This window comes from Dendrobates tinctorius, unplaced genomic scaffold, assembly GCF_039654945.1.
Source record: "Dendrobates tinctorius isolate UK_male_01 unplaced genomic scaffold, ASM3965494v1 ptg000103l, whole genome shotgun sequence".
Lineage (NCBI taxonomy): Eukaryota > Metazoa > Chordata > Amphibia > Anura > Dendrobatidae > Dendrobates > Dendrobates tinctorius.
The window spans coordinates 33,955,464-33,975,895 of NW_027361771.1; the positions used below are offsets into that span (position 1 = coordinate 33,955,464).

General features: G+C 42.9%; 1 protein-coding gene across 5 annotated transcripts; it reads left to right on the top strand.

Moving 5' to 3' along the window:
* The first annotated feature begins 48 nt into the window (after positions 1-48).
* Positions 49-19,971, top strand: LOC141100169 (uncharacterized). 5 transcript variants are annotated; one of them, XM_073588450.1, is made up of 10 exons: positions 49-133; positions 923-1,133; positions 4,793-4,985; positions 7,981-8,051; positions 8,129-8,210; positions 8,321-8,418; positions 9,738-9,855; positions 9,942-10,039; positions 13,721-13,820; positions 15,549-19,971. In XM_073588450.1, exons 3-10 carry the CDS (start codon positions 4,976-4,978, stop codon positions 17,375-17,377), a joined length of 2,406 nt encoding a protein of 801 aa, XP_073444551.1. In that variant the 5' UTR covers positions 49-133; positions 923-1,133; positions 4,793-4,975; the 3' UTR covers positions 17,378-19,971. The 5 variants fall into 5 exon arrangements, with proteins under 5 accessions (XP_073444551.1, XP_073444553.1, XP_073444554.1 ...); XM_073588452.1 differs by having other exon boundaries at positions 9,942-10,015; XM_073588453.1 differs by having other exon boundaries at positions 9,738-9,819.
* Positions 19,972-20,432: the final 461 nt, after the last annotated feature.

A 20,432-nucleotide genomic window follows, 5' to 3' on the forward strand; every position in this document is an offset into this window, starting at 1 on the left:
AATAGAGAAAGTGACGTTTTGCAAGATAGCGGAAGTGAGAGGTGCAGCAGAGTAATGTGCCGTGCCATCAGTGATGAATAGTTCCGTTGCACTTACTGGCCGCTGATAGGGAAGAGTTGGTCCTGCGATCAGTGTATGTAGCGCCTGCATTGTTATTTGTATGCCGCATGTGGTGCATCAGGAAGTGTGGGGGTGGGGAGTGACCTCTGGGGACTACAAGTGCCAGCAGGCAGGTTACTGGGTGAAGTGCTGCAATGTTAAATAAATGGATGGGAGGCAGCCCTGTCATGCAGTACTAGATTCTGCCCATAGTGACAGGCGGCGCATCGACCTCCAGAGCCTCCATGGTGGATCATTTCTGGCTAGTGTCACTGGGGGCTTGTAAGGTTTTCCTGCACTTTGCATCGTCCTCTCCAAACACCTCAGAAATGAATGAGCTTCTTGAAGGTGCTATTAGCTGATAGAGTAACCATCATTTAACGTTTATTTCATAATTCACATGAAAATTAGAAAGTTTGTGACATATTTTATCAGAGGAATGTGCTTTCTCCTGAACTGAGCTGTCACTTTCAGGCTGTAGTGAGTGAAGACAAATTTTCCCATTATTGTGATAGGTGATGACAATTAGTGCTTTTAAATTCTATGGAGAGTCGAGCTAGCGGCAGAGACATTCTGCTGCAAATTCTCCTGAAGCCAGTTCCATTTCTCCATAGAATTTTATGAGCACCAACTGTCATCTAGCGCAGTCACGCGGGAATCTTCATTCACTGAAGACGATTGTAACGTGGAATTGAGAATTTTGATCAGTGGCGGAGGAGGAAGAACCAGAATTCTCTGATAAGATATATTGCAAGATTTCTTATTGTCATGTGTACTATTAATGAAATGAAAAAGGACAACTCCAGTGTTTTTTCTTTTTCAGGTCTGGAGTGGTGCTTCAAATCTAAGGTCCCGCCAGCGTCTTCACCTTTTATTGGCACCGCTTAGATATTGATGGCTTATCCTGAGAATAGGCTATCAATACAAAAGTCGTGGTCAGCCCCTTTAAGGCTATAATACCTAGAGGATATGTGATCAGCATTAATATAGCCATATATACCGATCCCGAATGTAAAAGCAAAGCCCCAAATGAGGTAACGGTTTATGAACAAATTCATTTGGTGCACTTCAGTATAAGAACATACATAAGGTGACTCTCCAGATCTAGTGCTATAAGAAAGTACAGAAGGTGACTATGCAGATGAACTATTAATGATAATGCAGGGACTCATCAGATGGTAGTTATAAAATGCCAGTGTCATGATCCAGGACAGGGTTTTGTCTTTGGCCCATCCTGGTCAGACAGGGGTTAATTGTTTCTGCCTCTCTCTGGCAGAGGGCGACTATTTAGTGACCACTCGACCTAGGTCCAGTGTAAGTTACACTCCTGCCCTCAGCTGAGTTAGTTGACCTCGTGCATACGTGTGCCTTGTGCCTGTTAACTTGTTGCTTGTTTGGTTTTGACCCGGTTCTGTCCCTGTTACGAGTTCTGCCTGTCCCTCTTGTACTGCGCTACCTCTCGTGTATGACTCTCTGCCTGTGACTTGACTATTCTCTGCTCGTCCCTCTGGTACCGCGCCGCCCTCTCCATGTATGACCTCTGCTTGTCTGACCTGCGTTTCCCTCTCCTCTACTACAGTATCTCTGCAGTAAGTATATTACATCATCTGCAGCAGTAGGACGCTAAGCCCCGCCCCCTGCAGTCACATGATCTAGGTCCTGGGACTCCTTACTACTTTCAGTGTCGCAGGTCCTATCTGCTTGAATTTTCACTGCAGTATCGGACCCCGGGCCCTCCCGTAGTGTGGGTAAGTCACCCTGCTCAGCCATGGCAGTTTGCCGACGCTGACAGGATCCTGACAGCCAGTAGTATATAGGAACAGTTATTTGCAGGACTAATGCCTACAGATAATTAAGGGTGCCACACAAAGTTGTGTATATAAATCACCACCCATTAAAATCCTCATTGAGTATGACTAACTACTATCTTGATAAAAAAATATATTAATAGATCATTTACTTGCAGATATCATTCCACAAAATCAAATTGCCCCAGCCACTAAAAAGGATTGATGCACATTACGCTATGCAGCTTCATCAGTTGGTCATTAAGAAGTTAAAATGGAACATCATCAGCCCCTCTGTCACTGGGTTACCGCAGCGGCTGATTGCTCCTACTCCGGCGCTGAGAAGAAGCACTTCTCCTTCATTTTAAATGTGTTTATTTCTTCTGGCAGAACAGGGGTTAATCAGCCATGTTGGAAATCCCTGTGCTAACAGCTGAGCTCGGTTAGCCACTCCTTTCCCCTTTATAATCTGGGCTCTGTTACTAATCCTTGTCAGAGCTAGCATTTGCTGCATGGCTAACGGAGGGAGAGGAGTTCATATGAGAAGGAGAGTTGACGGAGTTATCTGTGACTGTTCCTTGGTTTGTATGCATGGTAATTCCTTTTCCTTCTCTTTCTTGGTTTATTCCCCTACCTCCAAACCCCGGTGCATTCCTTTGTTACATGTGAGTGAATATTTTGTATGCCTGGAGTTTTCTGTTAACCCTTGTTTGTGTTGCCTTGTTTGTCGGGATGGTGCACAACAGCACCCCTCTTCCCTGGGTAGGGGAAGAGAACAGAAGGAGGGCTAACTCAGGAGATAAGGGTGTAGGCCCCGAAACCTTCACCTTCAGAAGTATCCCGGGGAGCAGGGCGAGCTAGGGCACCCCCTACTGTTAGGGTCCCGGACCACTTGTCCGCTGTGTTGTGACACCCTCATTAGTAAGACATTTTAAAGTGTACTTGTCACTTTATTAAAATATGAATCAAATGTATAGGGTTGTAACTCTGGTGTTAATGACTTTGCAACAGATACCTGAGTTATTTTCATGCAGGGATCCCCTATACAGCTACACAGTCACTTTCTTTTTTCAGTGGGAAGTTACTTAGCCTGAGCAGTCTGCTAGGAGTATACATGCTGCAACTTCCTTTTTAGAACTGCAGTGACCAGTGGGATGCCCAAAGCAGAAATCTGTATTCTTCTATGAATTATGACATAGAGCTAACAGACTACAGCACAGTAAGAACCAAAGTGGAGATCAAGCTGACAGTGTACTCAGAGAAGAGAGATACAGCTGAGACAGCAACATGAATAGTTACGGTTTGATCCTGTTCAATCACCATAGAACCTGTTAATACGACAGGTACCGGAAAGCATGTACAATATGAAGCTCCAACCCCACCCTTTACGTGTGGAAAGATGTGCCCTTGGGGAAAATTCTGCTGTAATACTGGAAATACCAGGATGCTGAGGTGACAAGAGGCTGCTCACACTGCTGGTCACCTTTTGTGGACGCTGAGAGCTGGAGATAGCTGACAGTGTGTAGTATAGGTTATTAACAGCTCCCATGAGTGATGTTCTCTACTGTAGAAAAATATTCAGGATTGAGAGTCCTCAGTGGTTGATACCTTTTAATGGCTAACTGAAAAGATGGTAACACATTGCAAGCTTTCCAGACTGCTCAGGTCTCTTCTTCAGGCTATGAAGATGAGGATGAATGAACTCATGGAGATCAACATCCAACACTGCGGAGACACCATCACGTGTTTCTCAACGCAGTGATTCTAGAGCACTGCCCCCATCCCTTATGGGAAATATGCAAACATGCAAAACAGAAGCCGCGGAGACACCATCACATGTTTCTCAACGCAAGCAATGACCAGCCAGGTCTTTCCCCGGGAAGGAACAACCACGGGAAGGGCAGTCTCCAATGAAGGAAACCACCTATGCCAAAACATGGTATCCATCCACAGACAGCTGTTTCGGGGTATTGCCCCTCATCAGTGTGGAGTAGGAAACTGGCTGGTAGGAGCAATGCCTAGTGAAAGACTGTGAAGATGCTTTCCTTCATTGGAGACTGCCCTTCCCGTGGTTGTTCCTTCCCGGGGAAAGACCTGGCTGGTCATTGCTTGCGTTGAGAAACATGTGATGGTGTCTCCGCGGCTTCTGTTTTGCATGTTTGCATATTTCCCATAAGGGATGGGGGCAGTGCTCTAGAATCACTGCGTTGAGAAACACGTGATGGTGTCTCCGCAGTGTTGGATGTTGATCTCCATGAGTTCATTCATCCTCATCTTCACAGTCTTTCACTAGGCATTGCTCCTACCAGCCAGTTTCCTACTCCACACTGATGAGGGGCAATACCCCGAAACAGCTGTCTGTGGATGGATACCATGTTTTGGCATAGGTGGTTTCCTTCATTGGAGACTGCCCTTCCCGTGGTTGTTCCTTCCCGGGGAAAGACCTGGCTAGTCATTGCTTGCGTTGAGAAACATGTGATGGTGTCTCCGCGGCTTCTGTTTTGCATCTTCTTCAGGCTAGACTATCTTTCCTGTTCTCTACTGTACATACTCACAGGCTCCAGTCCTATAATCATTCTAGGGCCGGGATCACACATGCGAGAAAAACGGCCGAGTCTCGCATGTTAATACCCGGCGGCACTCTAGAGCTGAGCGTGCAGCTCCATGTATTGCTATGCAGCCGCACGTTCCAATCCGAGTGCCGGGTATTAACATGCGAGACTCGGCCATGTTTCTCGTATGTGTGATCCCGACCTAGGACAGGTTTCTGTCAGTATAATAAGACAGCGGCCATTTTAATTCTTCAGTGATTACAGTCAAAATGAGTGTGATTTGCCAATTAAAAGTATTTATTGATAGTGACTTTTCTTTTCTTTTTTTTTTCTACTCCCGAATAATCCCTTTAGGGGTTACTTAGATACTCTTATCCTCTGAACAACAGGTAAAAACAACGTACTCAGTTGACAGATAAATCCAATAAATGAAAATTACCAGAGCGTCTTACTCTGAATTCCCAGGATTGGGTCATGATGAAGCTATGAAAACCGCAAAACACATGTGGTAGTGTGAGCTGTCGGGTCCCAGCAATCATGGCTGAGGGTATGTGCCTATTTGCTTTCTACTTGTAATAAAATTGGCTCATTCAGATGTCATTATTTTTCACGTACGCAAAAAAAACTGGTACCGGCGTCAGTGTTTTGGATCCATATGTCTGCTGTGTTTGGTCAGTATTTTTCACCTATGGATAAATAAATTACAAAGCTTCTTTTATTGGCCCTTTTTATCTGTGTTGGCGGAAAAAGGTTGTCTCTGTGAGTTTTGCACCAGCACACGGTTTGCGAAAAAACAAAGAGATGTAATAGCACCATAGATAATAATGGGTACGTGCTATATCTGTAAAAAACAGAACAAGTACGTGCAACGTGGATGTCTGAATGAGGCCTTATACTGATGGCTTATGGATTATTTGTATTGGAGTTAGGCTTGAGTTGCAGGTAACCACCATGTACCACTCCAGTGCAGTCCCTGGGACCTCAGCAGCTGAACCCAAGGGTCCAGATTGCAGACACGGACTCGGAGTTACTGGCAGAACAGCATACTGGGGCTGGTTTAGACAATGTGGATTCTGGAACACAAGACAGGACGGACACTGGTGCTGGTTCAAACAGGACATGTTCAGAACTTGGGTTCAGACAGGACAGATTAGGAACAGGTTCAGGTTCTAAGTAACTGAATTTGTGAGGGAACAGGGACCTGACAACCCACTTAGCAGCTTGAAGACTAGCTAAAACACTGATGTTGCTCAGGCACCTCCGTACAGGGGAGGGTGCCTTAAATACCTCATGACTCTCAGCTATAGGCTGGGGACATTTTCAGAGTGGGCTTGCTGCCCTCTTAAGAAGCAATGAGCGTGCCCTTATTGCATTTCCGGGAGACCTGCGCAGGTCCTGGGAGCAGGAAGCCGCAGCAGGCTTCGGAGCAGAGCGGCCGTGGCAGTATGTCGGCGTCCCTTTTGGGAGGGGGGAGGTATCATGCAGAGTCGCCAATATTACAACATTAATAGCAGGCACAAGCAATATGGAGAAAAAACATGATTGGGACTGACACATTACCAATCTAATCATCCTTATTCATAGTCCATAAGGCAAACAATGTGTGTACAGCTTCATTTATACCAAAAACCGAAACAGAGACACACGCCATTGTTTCCTGTCACATGTGATATAGGAAAATGTATCATTAAATGTACAAAACCAAAAACATATATATATATAATAATGCAGATATACAGAGTACAATTCGTATTGCAGTATCAAGTCTAAACAATGGTTTAAATCAGTGGGGTGTGTTGAATTCAACATCAGAATCAGGAAGGCTTTCCAATTCCATCGGTAAGGACCGTAAGGTAAGAAACTTGTGAGTTCCTGTCATGTTTCTTTGTCCATTTTGATTGTGCTTGCCTCTAAGTTATTGATGAAGATATAAATACATTTCTTATTTTATCCATAACGTTGTTCTGGCATTTATGGATACACTTTCTGTGCATGTACTGTGTGAGGATTGAGTTATATTATTTGTTAATAATATAGATATTATTGCTGAGCCCACTTCATTATTCTTTGTGGTAAGTTAGTCTTATTTAAGCATGAACATTATATATATATATATACACTCACTGGCCACTTTATTAGGTACACCTGTCCAACTGTGTGTTAAGACTTAATTTCTAATCAGCCAATCACATGGCGGCAACTCAGTGCATTTAGGCATGTAGACATGGTCAAGACAATCTCCTGCAGTTCAAACCGAGCATCAGTATGGGGAAGAAAGGTGATTTGAGTGCCTTTGAACGTGGCATGATTGTTGGTGCCAGAAGGGCTGGTCTGAGAATTTCAGAAACTGCTGATCTACTGGGATTTTCACGCACAACCATCTCTAGGGTTTACAGAGAATGGTCCGAAAAAGAAAAAAAATCCAGTGAGCGGCAGTTCTGTGGCCGGAAATGCCATGTTGATGCCAGAGGTCAGAGGAGAATGGGCAGACTGGTTCGAGCTGATAGAAAGGCAACAGTGACTCAAATTGCCACCCGTTACAACCAAGGTAGGCAGAAGAGCATCTCTGAACGCACAGTGCGTCGAACTTTGAGGCAGATGGGCTACAGCAGCAGAAGACCACACTGGGTACCACTCCTCTCAGCTAAGAACAGGAAACTGAGGCTACAATTTGCACAAGCTCATCGAAATTGGACAGTAGAAGATTGGAAAAACGTTGCCTGGTCTGATGAGTCTCGATTTCTGCTGCGACATTCGGATGGTAGGGTCAGAATTTGGCGTAAACAACATGAAAGCATGGATCCATCCTGCCTTGTATCAACGGTTCAGGCTGGTGGTGGTGGTGTCATGGTGTGGGGAATTTTTTCTTGGCACTCTTTGGGCCCCTTGGTACCAATTGAGCATCGTTGCAAGGCCACAGCCTACCTGAGTATTGTTGCTGACCATGTCCATCCCTTTATGACCACAATGTACCCAACATCTGATGGCTACTTTCAGCAGGATAATGCGCCATGTCATAAAGCTCGAATCATCTCAGATTGGTTTCTTGAACATGACAATGAGTTCACTGTACTCAAATGGCCTCCTCAGTCACCAGATCTCAATCCAATAGAGCATCTTTGGGATGTGGTGGAACGGGAGATTCGCATCAGGGATGTGCAGCCGACAAATCTGCGCCAACTGTGTGATGCCATCATGTCAATATGGTCCAAAATCTCTGAGGAATGCTTCCAGCACCTTGTTGAATCTCTGCCACGAAGAATTGAGGCAGTTCTGAAGGCAAAAGGGGGTCCAACCCCTTACTAGCATGGTGTACCTAATAAAGTGGCCAGTGAGTGTATATATATATATACATACTGTATATAAATCTTCTTTTAATTTTGACCATGATTTATCTTTCATATGGAGATGGCTGTTTCTTCGTCACCTTTCTGTGTATTTGGTGGGTTGGAGTAAAGTGTATTAAAAAAAAAGTATCCTATAAATGTGTTATGATCTGTTAGTGGTTTTTTCTTTCTTATACTATCTGCTTTGTCCACCAGGGAGAAGTTCTAGCCCCTTTTATTCCCAGGATTGTCCAGAGGAAGATAACAGCATTATGCAGGATAATCAGGTAAATGTTGTGCCAGTTAAAGTCAAGTTATGCCAACCAAACTAATTGTAATGCTTTTTTTTTTTACTCCTTTTAAGGCTGAAGATATGCTTGACATTAAAGTTGAAGTTATAGATGGAGAAGAAGATGATCAGATGTATATGAGGACTGATCTGGAAAGTAAGGAAGAAGAGACTTTCATTAATGACACTAAAGGTTCCATTAATACCTATAATCTGATCATCCTTTGTAAGCGATGTCTTCAGTTTGTGTATTTGTGTTTCTCATAGATGGATCCGATAAGAACAATCTATCAGAAAGATATCCCAGTCCTGTAAATTCTCTAGACTGTTCAGTAGAGAATCACAGCGTCCCCAGGGATCTGCAGGTAGTCGAAAATGGGAAATTAATACATTAAATCTTCATATTGCCTTAAAAAAAGTGATCTGCTATCCCAACATAATAATGTATCTACTCTTTAGTAAGAGAGGATTATCTGGTGCTGGGAGCGACGATCATTTGACAGCAAGTATGCGATATATTTACTCCTGGCCACATTCCGACTACATGGGCGCTGCCTTGCTTAATGCAAGTGTATTGAGGGGGGCTGGAAACCGTCTAGTTGGAATGTGGCCAGGAGTTTGCTCCTAGCAGTGTTTATTTCTTACAGAGTGCAGTGTGCATGATGTGAGGATTTGCAAGTCTGCAGTCACATAGAGTGCATGCAGACTTGTAGTTTAAGACTGAGCAACCCCTTTAACAATGTTTGCTGTTCTTTTATTCCAGAGATATGCAAAAGTGCCAATTCAAACCCCAGTTCACTCACCACCCCTTTCGATCAGCCTTTGTAAGGATTGTCAGATAATAAGTCACCTTATACCTGCTCAGGAGGAATACCAAAGCAAAATCTAAAGCAAATCTAGAAAGATATAACTTAAACCACCAATGAAAATAAAAAAAGATAATTTATTGAAATGTTACACACTAAAAATAAAATCTAATTACCTTTGAATACACAAATGAGTCCACTAAGGAGGAATGAAGGATGGAGGGCTACACTGAAATCCAGTACATCAAGCAGCACATAATGTGCAAAACACCAAAGCACCCCGTATCTATATCTTAACACACTGTGAAATTGGCCAAGTGGCCATAAACATAGATTGAGGCAAAGGGAAGTTGGTTAAATTAGTTATTGCCTACCGATGGTTGTGGAGGAATCACTGAGGCCCACCAGCGCTGCCCCGACGCACGTTTCACTTGTTGCTTTCTCAAAGGGAGGTATCTCCCCTTATTCCTCAATTCACCCCCTCTTTTTTAACCATTTCTAATGTTCCTTTTATTGCTACCATTAAAGGTCATGTTTAACTCTGTTATGCAAGGCGAATGCTGGATCTCCCTTCTTTTTTTGTTGTGAGAGAACAGTGAATTTTTCAAGTGTGAATTGAGATTTTTACATGTCCTCAATAGAAGAGCTGTTTACAAACTCCAAAGACTCATTTGACTTTTATGATTTTTGGGATTCCTTTGGTGTAGACCTGGACTCTATTTTGGATGGATGGATACCATGCGCAAAAAAAAAATTTGGGTTTGATAATAAAGTAATACTGCAGGCATTTCATTTTTGGTTATGGTTTATAGTTACAATTAATTTCCAGTTTCTTAACACATTTGTTTTTCTTGATTTGTTATTTTTTCCATATGTAGAATCAGGGCGAAGACCTAATTGATATTAAGCCTGAAGTGAATGCGAAGGATGATGAGACAAATGCCAGGAACGAGCAACAGTGTAAGGAGGAGAAAATTCCTATTAATATTGGCCAGGGTGAGAGAAAACCACTAACTACGGAACATTATTTGATTATCACATATAGACAAGTGTATTCAGAAACTTTTGTGTGTTTTCTGCAGATGGAATCAGTAACAGTAATCCATCACATAGATGTCCAAGACCTCTGTATTACCAGAATTTTCTAGAAGAAAATGTGAGTGTGCCGCAGGATCATCAGGTATCTAAATCTTGGGTGGTGTCATACACCAGTATACCAGTGTAGGATCTATTTCACAGAGATTGTCCGCACACTCAACTTGCTGTCCTTATAATTAGAGTTGTTGCACATCGGTTGGCAGGACCCAGTCCATTGATCATGTCGGTAACCTGTCCATGCTGGGCCGGAAACGATATAATGCCTCGTACATGACAGCATCCGCGGCTTTTCTTTTGATAAAACGGCCTGGCGCGACGTCATCTTTGTAGCATGGCGCTGGAGCGGTTTCTAAGATTCGATTTGCACCACTTCTATTCAGCAGATAGCAAAATCCAACCATTATAAGGGTTGTCTAAGATATTGATGATCTGTCCTTAGAATAGGTCATCAACATTAAACCCCTCAGTCACGGATGATTTTCTGTGTTTTTGTATTTTCCTCCACTTCTTCCAAGAGCCATAACTTTTTTTTATTTTTCTGTCCACATAGCTGTACAAGGGCTTGTTTTTTGTGGGACATGTTGTACTTTTGAATGACATTGTTCTTTTTATCATGTAATGCTCTGGAAAGCAAGAAAAAAAATCCAAGTGCAATGAAATTGCAGAAAAAAGTGCAATTCCACCACTTTTTTTTTATTTACCATATTCACTAGATAGTAACACTGACCTGGCAATATGATTCACCCGATCAGTTGCGATTTTCTGAGACCGTAACATTTTCATGTTTCAGGATATGGGTCTGTGTGAGGGCTTATTTTTTGCACCCTGACCTGACATTTTTACTCATACCATTTTGGGGTACATATGATGTTTTGATCACCTGTTATTTTATTGAAAAGTTGCGACTGCCAAAAAAAACTTAAAGGGAACCTGTCACCAGTTTTGTGACATACCAGTTATCACCTTATTCAGTGTCCACGCTGCATTCCTTAAATCTTGTATAATCCCCTTGTATACTCCCGAAAAACCTTTTTAATTTCTTCTGCGCTGTATAGTAATCTTCTCAATCCGGTCCGATGGGTGTGGTTTTGGGCCTCTACATCACTCCCATTGGTTGTTGCTCGCCATCCTACTTCATGGATGACGTCTCTTGCGCCTTGCTCCGTGCAACATCTCATGCGCTGACACACGGACTTCCGGCTCCTGTACCGGAACTACGTTGGCCAGCGCATGCTCACTTCTGTTTTCTGTCTTTGCCCGCAGTTGGGCAAAGCATACCGCGCAGGTGCCAAATGCAATATTTCTGAGCAGGCGCGATATGACGCATAGCAATATGGATCGTTATCCATGTCAGGAGGACGGCGAGTAGAAGCCGGCCGGATTGAGGGATTAAGAGGCCTGAAACCACACCCATTGGATTAGACTGAGAAGATTACCATACAGCACGGGAGAAATTAATAAGGTTTTTCGGGAGCATACAAAGGGAGTCAGGGCGTTATATAAGGATTTAGGGAATGCATAGCAGACGCTGAATAAGGTGATATTTTTAGCTGCTAGGTGACCAAACCGGTGACAGGTTCCCTTTAATTCTGTTTTGATTTTTTTTCCATTACGCCGTTTAGCAGTAGGATTAACTTGTTGTCATGGGGTGACTTTCACGGTGTGACTCGACCCAATGAATGGTCGGTCAGCTAACGGCACAATACACATACAACGGGTTATGGTATAGGTGAGAGGAAGGTCCTGCCAATAGGGAATGAGGGATGGTCAGCACCTGAGCTCCAACCTGAGCCTGTCCCTGCACTCACCTAACGCCCTATGCGGGTCCTTCCCCCGCCGCCGTCAGGAACCCTCATCCCTCGCTGTCACCTAACACTGCCCTGGTTAGTGCACTGGCCGGCGTAGGGCGCTAGCCTAGCCACTACAGATAATGCAGACACAGGGGATAGTGACAAACACGTAAGGGACGGGGAAATAAACACTTAGCTTTCTCTGCTGCAAAGCACCACACAGCAGAATAAAGGCACCAGGATAATGAACCCAGCAGAAGCACCACTGCACCCAGAGAGCTCCTCACTGAGGCTTGGTCAGTGAAGATTGCTCTGTCACCGACAGTCAGCTGATGCATCAGGTGACTATTTAAAGGATGGTGGGAGTGGTCACCAACCACGTCAGCCTTCCAGCGGGGAAAAACTGACATTAACCCCCGCAGGATCGTGACACTTATTTTAAATTTTGATAGGTCAGACTTTTACAAATGCAGTAAAACCAAATATATGTATTTTTTTTTTACCTTGTTTCACTTTTAATGGGGCAGAAGGGGGTGATTTGAACTTTAAAATAAAAATTCATATTTTTAAAAACTGATATCCGAGTGCAGTGCGATGCTTCACATGCACCCACAGGCTGCGATCGTTTTAACATGCCGAATCGGCATTAGAAAATAATCAGAGATGTGAGCTGCCCCGTAAGTAAACATTCAACCGAGTGCAATGCAATTTTTTGTCGGATTGCAGTCGTCCAATTACATCGTAAGTGGGAGTGAGCACAAATGCTGGTTTTTACAGGAGGATCGTCATGACATTACGGAGGTGTTCAACAGATCTTTGGCTTCCAACACAACCCATCGGCGATCACGTCACGGGCTTGCCGATGGACGTGTGAAATGCCGAGATTGAAAGCTGTATTTAACAGGTTAATAGCTGTTGGTGGGGCCCGGATCAACATGTACGTCAAAGGTGGTGTAGGGATTAAATCAAATGGATTCGGGTACTCCAACTTATCAGTTGTTAACACGTGATGTGGCCCACCAGAAGTATGTAGTTAGTGGAGCTGGAACACGCCAGCCTTGTACAATTTGTAGTAGCCATTCTTCGGTACTGGAGCTCAGCTTTAATTGAAATGATATGGATAGGTCATGAATATCTTAGTCCTAGACTAAAATGTTCTAGGCCTTATGCCATAGAGAAATCTAATATATAAAACGCAAGTGTGTGTATGTATGTATGTGTGTGTGTATATGTGTGTGTGTGTATGTCCGGGATTGGCATCCACACCGTCGCAGCTACAGCCACAAAATTTGGCACAGTCACGTCTGGACCCCGAGAGTTTCCTAGGCTATGTTGTGAGGTGAAATTTTAAGCCCGCGCGTTCCAATTCACCAAAAAATTTTGCCCCTATCTACATAACGGGGAAAAAGTGTGTGTGTATCAAGCCCCGCCCCTCATTATGATGTCATAATGGTTGCCATGGCGACGCTGATGTCATCATAGGTTGCAAGCAACGCCGCTCATTATGATGTCATAATGATTGACTATGGGATGGAGGATGTGTTATGAGTATATGGGCACTGGACTATGGGATGGAGGATATGTATGACGGGTATATGGGCACGGGACTATGGGATGGAGGATGTGTGATGGGTATATGGGCACTGGACTATGGGATGAAGGATATGTATGACGGGTATATGGGCATGGGACTATGGAATCGTGGATATGTATGATGGTATATGGGCACGGGGCTATGGGATGGAGGATGTGTGATGGGTATATGGGCACTCGACTATGGGATGGAGGATATGTATGATGGGTATATGGGCACGGGCCTATGGGATCGTGGATATGTATGATGGGTATATGGGCACGGGACTATGAGATGGAGGATAATTATAATTTGCTTTAACTAACCACAGTTAGTTACTATGCCCGGGCAGCGCCGGGCTCGTCAGTTAGTGTCTTATAAAATAAATTACACTTTTCAGATTTGTATCAAAGACGAGATAAAAGAGGAAGAGGAGGCGGAGGATGAGCTACTTGTGACCATTAATCAGAGATCCAGATCCCAATATCGTATCGCTACAGGTGAGTTTTGTCTCCATAATAGAGAAAAGCACATTCTAGTTTCAGTCAAACTAATGTGTGGGAGAACATTTGTAAAGTATGTGTTGTTAGCACCATTAATATAGTTGATCTGTTTAATGGATACGGATCCTACAAGTACATGTCTGGAATATAAGATATGCTTCATGGTATATTTTTAATTGAATTGAGATAATTAGTTCATTAAAATTTGGGGGCAGTTTTCATTATTGGTTACAGTAAGAAAATACTGGATTCTACTGGTTATCCCTAAGAATATAAAGGCAATTCTTATGATAATAGATGTATGTAATGGAATTACTGGGTTTACATGTTGAAGGATGACTGTATTGAGTGAGTCTTACAAAACCGAACAACTTAGGCCTGTTTCACACATCAGTTTTTGAGGTCAGTTAAAATCCGCCAAAATGGCGGAAAAAGGATCCGCGGGCGACGAAACCCTAACGGGAGCCACTGGAACGTTGGTATGCTGGGATCCGCGCCTGGGAAAAAAAAAACAAAAACCTCATACCGGCGATGTAGCGGTATCCGGGAGCTGAAAGAAGAGAGCGGGCATCTGCATGTCAAGCGGGCATCTGCATGTCAAGCGGGCATGGTGATGTCGCGAGAGCAGTGAGGTCGCTGGCACGGAGATCTCGTGGGAGCGGGGACGGTGATGTCGGGCACAGAGATGTCGCGGGAGCGGGGACGGTGATGTCGGGCACGGAGATGTCGCGGGAGCGGGGACGGCACGGAGATGTCGCGGGAGCGGTGATGTCGGGCACGGAGATGTCGCGGGTGCGGGGACGGTGATGTTGGGCACGGAGATGTCGCGGGAGCGGTGATGTTGGGCACGGAGATGTCGCGGGAACGGTGAGGAGAGAGAGGGAGAGATTTTATCCGCTCCCGGAAGGGTTAATGGTGAAATTAGTGGACAGTCTCCGAATAAAAACGTTGCATGGTCCGTTTCATCCGCCCGGGAGCCGCTAAAATCTTGGCGTATCCGTGCAAAAACGGGTGTGACGGACGACCATCAGTCAAGATCCGCCAATAATGTAAATCTATGGGTGAAAAAAACGGATCCGCCCCTTTTTTGGCAGATCCGTTTTTTAAAAAAATTGGCGGATCTTGACTGATGGTAAAATACTGATGTGTGAAACAGGCCTTAGAGTATCTGTCACCAATGTGGGGCTAGCCTTGATATGTAATAAAAGAATGGGCAGCCCCAGGTTGGATCCCACAGCATTCTGCGCCCCTTTTTGCAGTGAAAACACAAGATTTCACGTGTTATCATGAGATCTCGCTCTTTGCATTAAGCCAGTGATGACATCCTTTAGTAAGAGGTTACCAAACGTTAACTTCCTTAGATCGGTTACCATCCGGTAACTAGTTAGTAAGGAATGAAGCAGTGCTGGGAAATTTAAAGAGCAAGATCTCGAAATAACATATAGGAGGAGCCACAAATAGTTGTGGGATCACACAACCTGGAAGTTCAGGCCTGACTTTTGCTAGAAAGAGGCATTTAGAAGAGACATTGGTAACCCTTCTGCTCCCATTTGACAATAAGTTGAAGAAGAAAAATAACCAGTCTGCGGCTGCCCAGTTTTTTTTAAAATTATAAAGGCAGCCCCAGACTGGTGATGAAGGTAGTTAATTACAGCATCCCAACAATATGTTGTTATTTTATATTTAATTATTAAATTAATAAAAATATCCTTTTTTTATTTTCAGTATTTGGCCACAGGATGGACACTAAAATGTTATATCCAGTCTATAAAGGAAAAAAAATCATATTGGATTCTAAAGGACAAAGCAACATTGCCCAAAGTAAACATGGTAGACCTGAAAATAGAGCTCTATTACCTGATCTCTGTAATTACAAAAAAGTATTTGAGACATCAACACGTTGTGACAGTTCAAACAGAACTCGTATTGGTGAAAAATTAATCACAAGGTCAAATTTTGGGAAAGATCCTAAAAGACAATCTATTATTTGTTCCAGATGTGGAAAACGTTTTAAGCACAGGGTGTTTCTCCTCACGCATCAGAAAATCCACAGAGGAGAGAAGCAATGTCACTCAGAACAAGAAAAAAGGTTTAAATCATTTGCTCTTCAACAGACTCACAGCATGAAGAGACAATTTTTTTGTTCAGAGTGTGGAAAATGTTTTGTGAAAAAGTCAAGTCTTGATGAACATTGGAAAATACACACAGGACTGAGACCGTTTTCATGTTCAGAATGTGGAAAATGTTTTGTGAAAAAGTCAAGTCTTGATGAACATTGGAAAATACACACAGGACTGAGACCGTTTTCATGTTCAGAATGTGGAAAATGTTTTGCCTACAAATCATGTCTTATCGACCATCATAAAATACACACAGGGGAGAAGCCGTTTTTATGTGGGGAATGTGGGAAATGTTTTGCAAAGAATTCAAATCTTGTGAGACATCTCAAGATCCACACAGGGGAGAAGAACTTTCCATGTTTAGAATGTGGAAAATCTTTTATCGAAAAAGCTGGTCTCTTGAAACATCAAAAAATTCACACAGGAGAGAGGCCATTTTCATGCTCGGAATGCAAGAAAGGTTTTATTACAAAAGCCACTCTTGCTCAACACGAGAGAATTCACAAAGAGCGTCCATATTGCTGTTCAGAATGTGGGAAATGTTTTCACAACAAATCAAATCTTGATGACCATCTAAGAATTCACACAGGTGAGAGGCCATTTTTATGTTCTGAATGTGGGAAATGTTTTGCTCACAAATCTTATCTCACTGACCATCGGAGAACTCACACAGGAGTTAAGCTGTTTTCATGTTTGGAATGTGGGAATTGTTTTGCGTACAAATCGAGACTTGTTCAACATCAGAGAATTCATACGGGAGAGAAGCCATTTTCATGTACGGAGTGTGAGAAAAGCTTTACCAGCAAGCTAAGTCTTGTCATACATCAGAGAAATCACACAGGAGAGAGACCATATTCATGTTCAGTATGCGGGAAAAGTTTTACCAAGCAGTCAAATCTTAGTAAACATCGGCGATTACATACAGAAGAAATGCAATTTTCCTGTTGGCAATGTGGGGTTAGTTTTACAAAAAAAGCTGATTTTGTGAAACATTACAGAATCCACAGAGAGAAGAAGCCGTTTTCATGTTTGGAATGTGGAAAAAGTTATACCCGAAGATCTGTTCTTGTTGAACATCAGAAAGTTCATACGGGAGAAAGACCATTTACATGTTCAGAATGCGGAAAAAGTTTTGCCCACAAATCTGTACTTCATCAGCATCATAAAATTCATACAGGGGAGAAGCCATATTCATGCTCAGAATGTGGCAAATGTTTTGTCAAGAAATCAGGCCTTGTGAGACACCAAAGAAGTCACACAGGGGAGAAGCTGTTTCAGTGTTCCGATTGTGGCAAAAGTTTTGCTCAGAGATCAGGTTTAGTAAGACACCAGAAAATTCACACAGGGGAGAAGCCATACTTATGTTCAGATTGTGGGAGATCCTATTCTGCCAAGTCCAAACTTGTTAGGCATTTGAATACTCATAAAAGGTAGAAACTGTTTACACGTGGAAGATTTGTTACAGAAATTTCTGTGAATAAAAATTCATCCCATTAATTTAAATGTTGTGTTTTAGTGCATGGATATCTGCAAGCCACATTCCAATTAACAGGAAAGCTGCAGACATTTCTGCAACAAATTTACCTTATGTAAATATAATATATAATTAATATTGATTTAGAACCTTTCCACAACTCTACCAATTTCTAGAGTTTTCTTACTTGCTTAACTGCATACTTATATCGTTTGGCTTCCTAACTTGGTTCTGTTGAATATGTGCTTAAAGAGAATCTGTCAGCAGTTTTTTTTCTATGTAATCTGAAGACAACTGAAACATAGAATTCAGGGATGTGTCACTTGTCAAAGTGCATACTGTTGTTTCCTAACTGTGAAGGATTTATCACTACGTGATTAACATTGCCAGACTATACTAGTCCAGTAACGCCCCCTTCCCCTGTGATAAGCAGCTCACTGTCTATGGACTTTGTACATAGAGAGCCTGGTTTAGGAGGGGAAGCTTTCTCAGCGCTGCTTTATTCTAAATCTAAAAGCTCTGTGTCAGAACAGCTGCACCCAGTAAACTAAGTGATACATCGTTGGACTCAGCTTCTTTTTGCCTACATCAGGATGCTCTCAGATGAAGTAGCAAAAATCTACTGACAGATTCTGTTTAAAAGTGAGCGTGTGAAGTTCCAGGTCACCTAATCCGCTTCCATAATTATTTCCAGCCATATAGTTATTAATATTTGGACAAAAATTACTTTTATTGCCCTCACTCACATATAGAAATTATCTCTGGCCACTTTAGTCGGTAAGCTAGGTAAGTGGACTACCAATCAAGTTTACAATTGCACAGTCGGCAAGGTAGGGAGTATTAATAAAATATAACTTTTAATACAGTATATTAAAATGATGTACAATATACAAATAGACACACAATGGCTTAAAACTAACCATCATTTATCTGGGTTACATTGGAATGTATTTGTTGTCACTGTGATACCCTTCTAGGTGCTGTATATATTCCGTATAACGAAAGAATAGCAACAATCTCACGGTGTGATCGGGTGGTGTCCTATGGAGGTAGATCCAGGTCAGATCCCTTATGTCAGATCAATTTCTAGATGCTGGATAGTCAACTTGCACAGATATGAATAACTGTAGGCTACATTAAAGGCATGATTTTACTGCTGGATTTTGTCTGGAAATGTTTATGAGGCTGTTTGAGAGGCCTTAGGGATCTGACAGATTCCCTTTAAAGGGCACCCATTACATTTTAAATGCAGTTTCATTTTTCAACATTAGCATATAGAACGGACAGCTAAAAATCTTGATGTTTGGTTTTGTAGCGAAAAGATTCAGAAATTCTTGCATTTTATTAATTAAAATCGATGCCCTTTTTATGCTTATGAGTCAGGTGGGTGGTCCTACTTAGTGTCTGATAGCTAGATCTCTATGCACAGTCATTTTGGAAGGGATGTCAATCACTAAATGAGACCGCTCACTAGCAGAGCGAGCAAGGATCTTAGTGAATAAAGTAGTGTTGTACTGAATCTTTTCCTATATATGTAAAAGGGTTCAGCTCCTCCTGGTTTATAAGAAGTGGCCTGCAGATCAGAAAGCATGTACAGTGCGACAGGCTTGCTTCAAGGATGCATGAACAGGCACATATTCTGGTAATATCCCTACAGAATATCTTGGTTCTTTAGAATATTGGATAATATTTAGGCTAGGTCCCCATGGAGAACTTTTCCTGCACATTTCGTTTATATCTTATTATTACAAGTGCTTGATGTAATCTGTGAAGATGTGTTCAACCTCCAGGGAACAATGTGGGGATCCTACATTGCTGTTTTACATTTCTAAGATAACATTGCTGAACTTAGGGCCCCGTCACACATAACGACTCACCAGCGATCCCGACAACGATATCAACGTGTCAGGATAAGTCGCCTTGTGATCGCTGGTGAGCTGTCAAACAGACAGCTTCACCAGCGATCAGCACAGCGACGCCGAGCGTGCGGCGTCGCTGTGTTCATTAGTTACCAGCGCGCTGATGCAGGGAGCTGGTAACGAACGTACACATCGGGTATCCAAGGGACATGCGTCCCTTAGATACCCGATTTGTATGTTAGTTACAGCTCCTGCATCAGCGTGCTGGTAACTAACGTACACATCGGGTTTCTAAGGGACCCGATGTGTTCGTTAGTTACCAGCTGATCACTGGTCTCCCGCCTGTCCGCAGCAATGCGTGCTGGCCAGCGGGAGACCAGCGACCAAAGAAAAGTCCTGGGCTTTCCTACAGCGATCAGCGATGCCAGCAGGGGGGCCTGTCGCTGGTCAGATCGCTGTTGTGTCACAAAACTTGTACTATGGCAAGTGACAACTTTAAGTGTAAGAACTGAATGAAGCATCCTGGACTTTGGAAATCATAGAACGTAATATTTATACTATTATATATGTATAATATGAGTAGTATGGATTGTTGAAAATTGTGAAACATGTTTGTTTTTGTATTTTAAATCATCAATTGAACTGTCATTTGCTTGAAAGCCAAAGATAAATTGTTATTTTATTTGTTACTGTTACCGTGTTCTCCATGTTGTTCTTTTCTCACCGTAAAGTGAAACTACCTGGAATAGAACTGTCATCTAATGAATACGCTGTGTAATTTTGTGTAAGCCCCTTCTTGAGGTGTGTCTGTTTGAAGTTCTAGACCCAGAAACCTATAATTAAAATAACTCACGGAACAGTGCAATATGAAATCACCTTATAATAATAAAAATATCGCACTCATGGAGAATAAAGGGGACAAATCGGATAATAAAAAAAACAATTGTGACGACTCCTGGAGTGGACCCTCTGGGTCGTGGCACCAACCCTCCCAGGGCGAGCTGACCTAGTGAGGACCACCCCCTATACAGGGAGTGTCAGGGGCAAGACCCAGGGGGTGAGGCACCACGATGCTGGCACCAGGCGGCCGGCTCACAGGAGACACGAGTGGGTGAGTGTGTCTGCAGGAACGTGTAAAGCGTGAACACGGGAACAC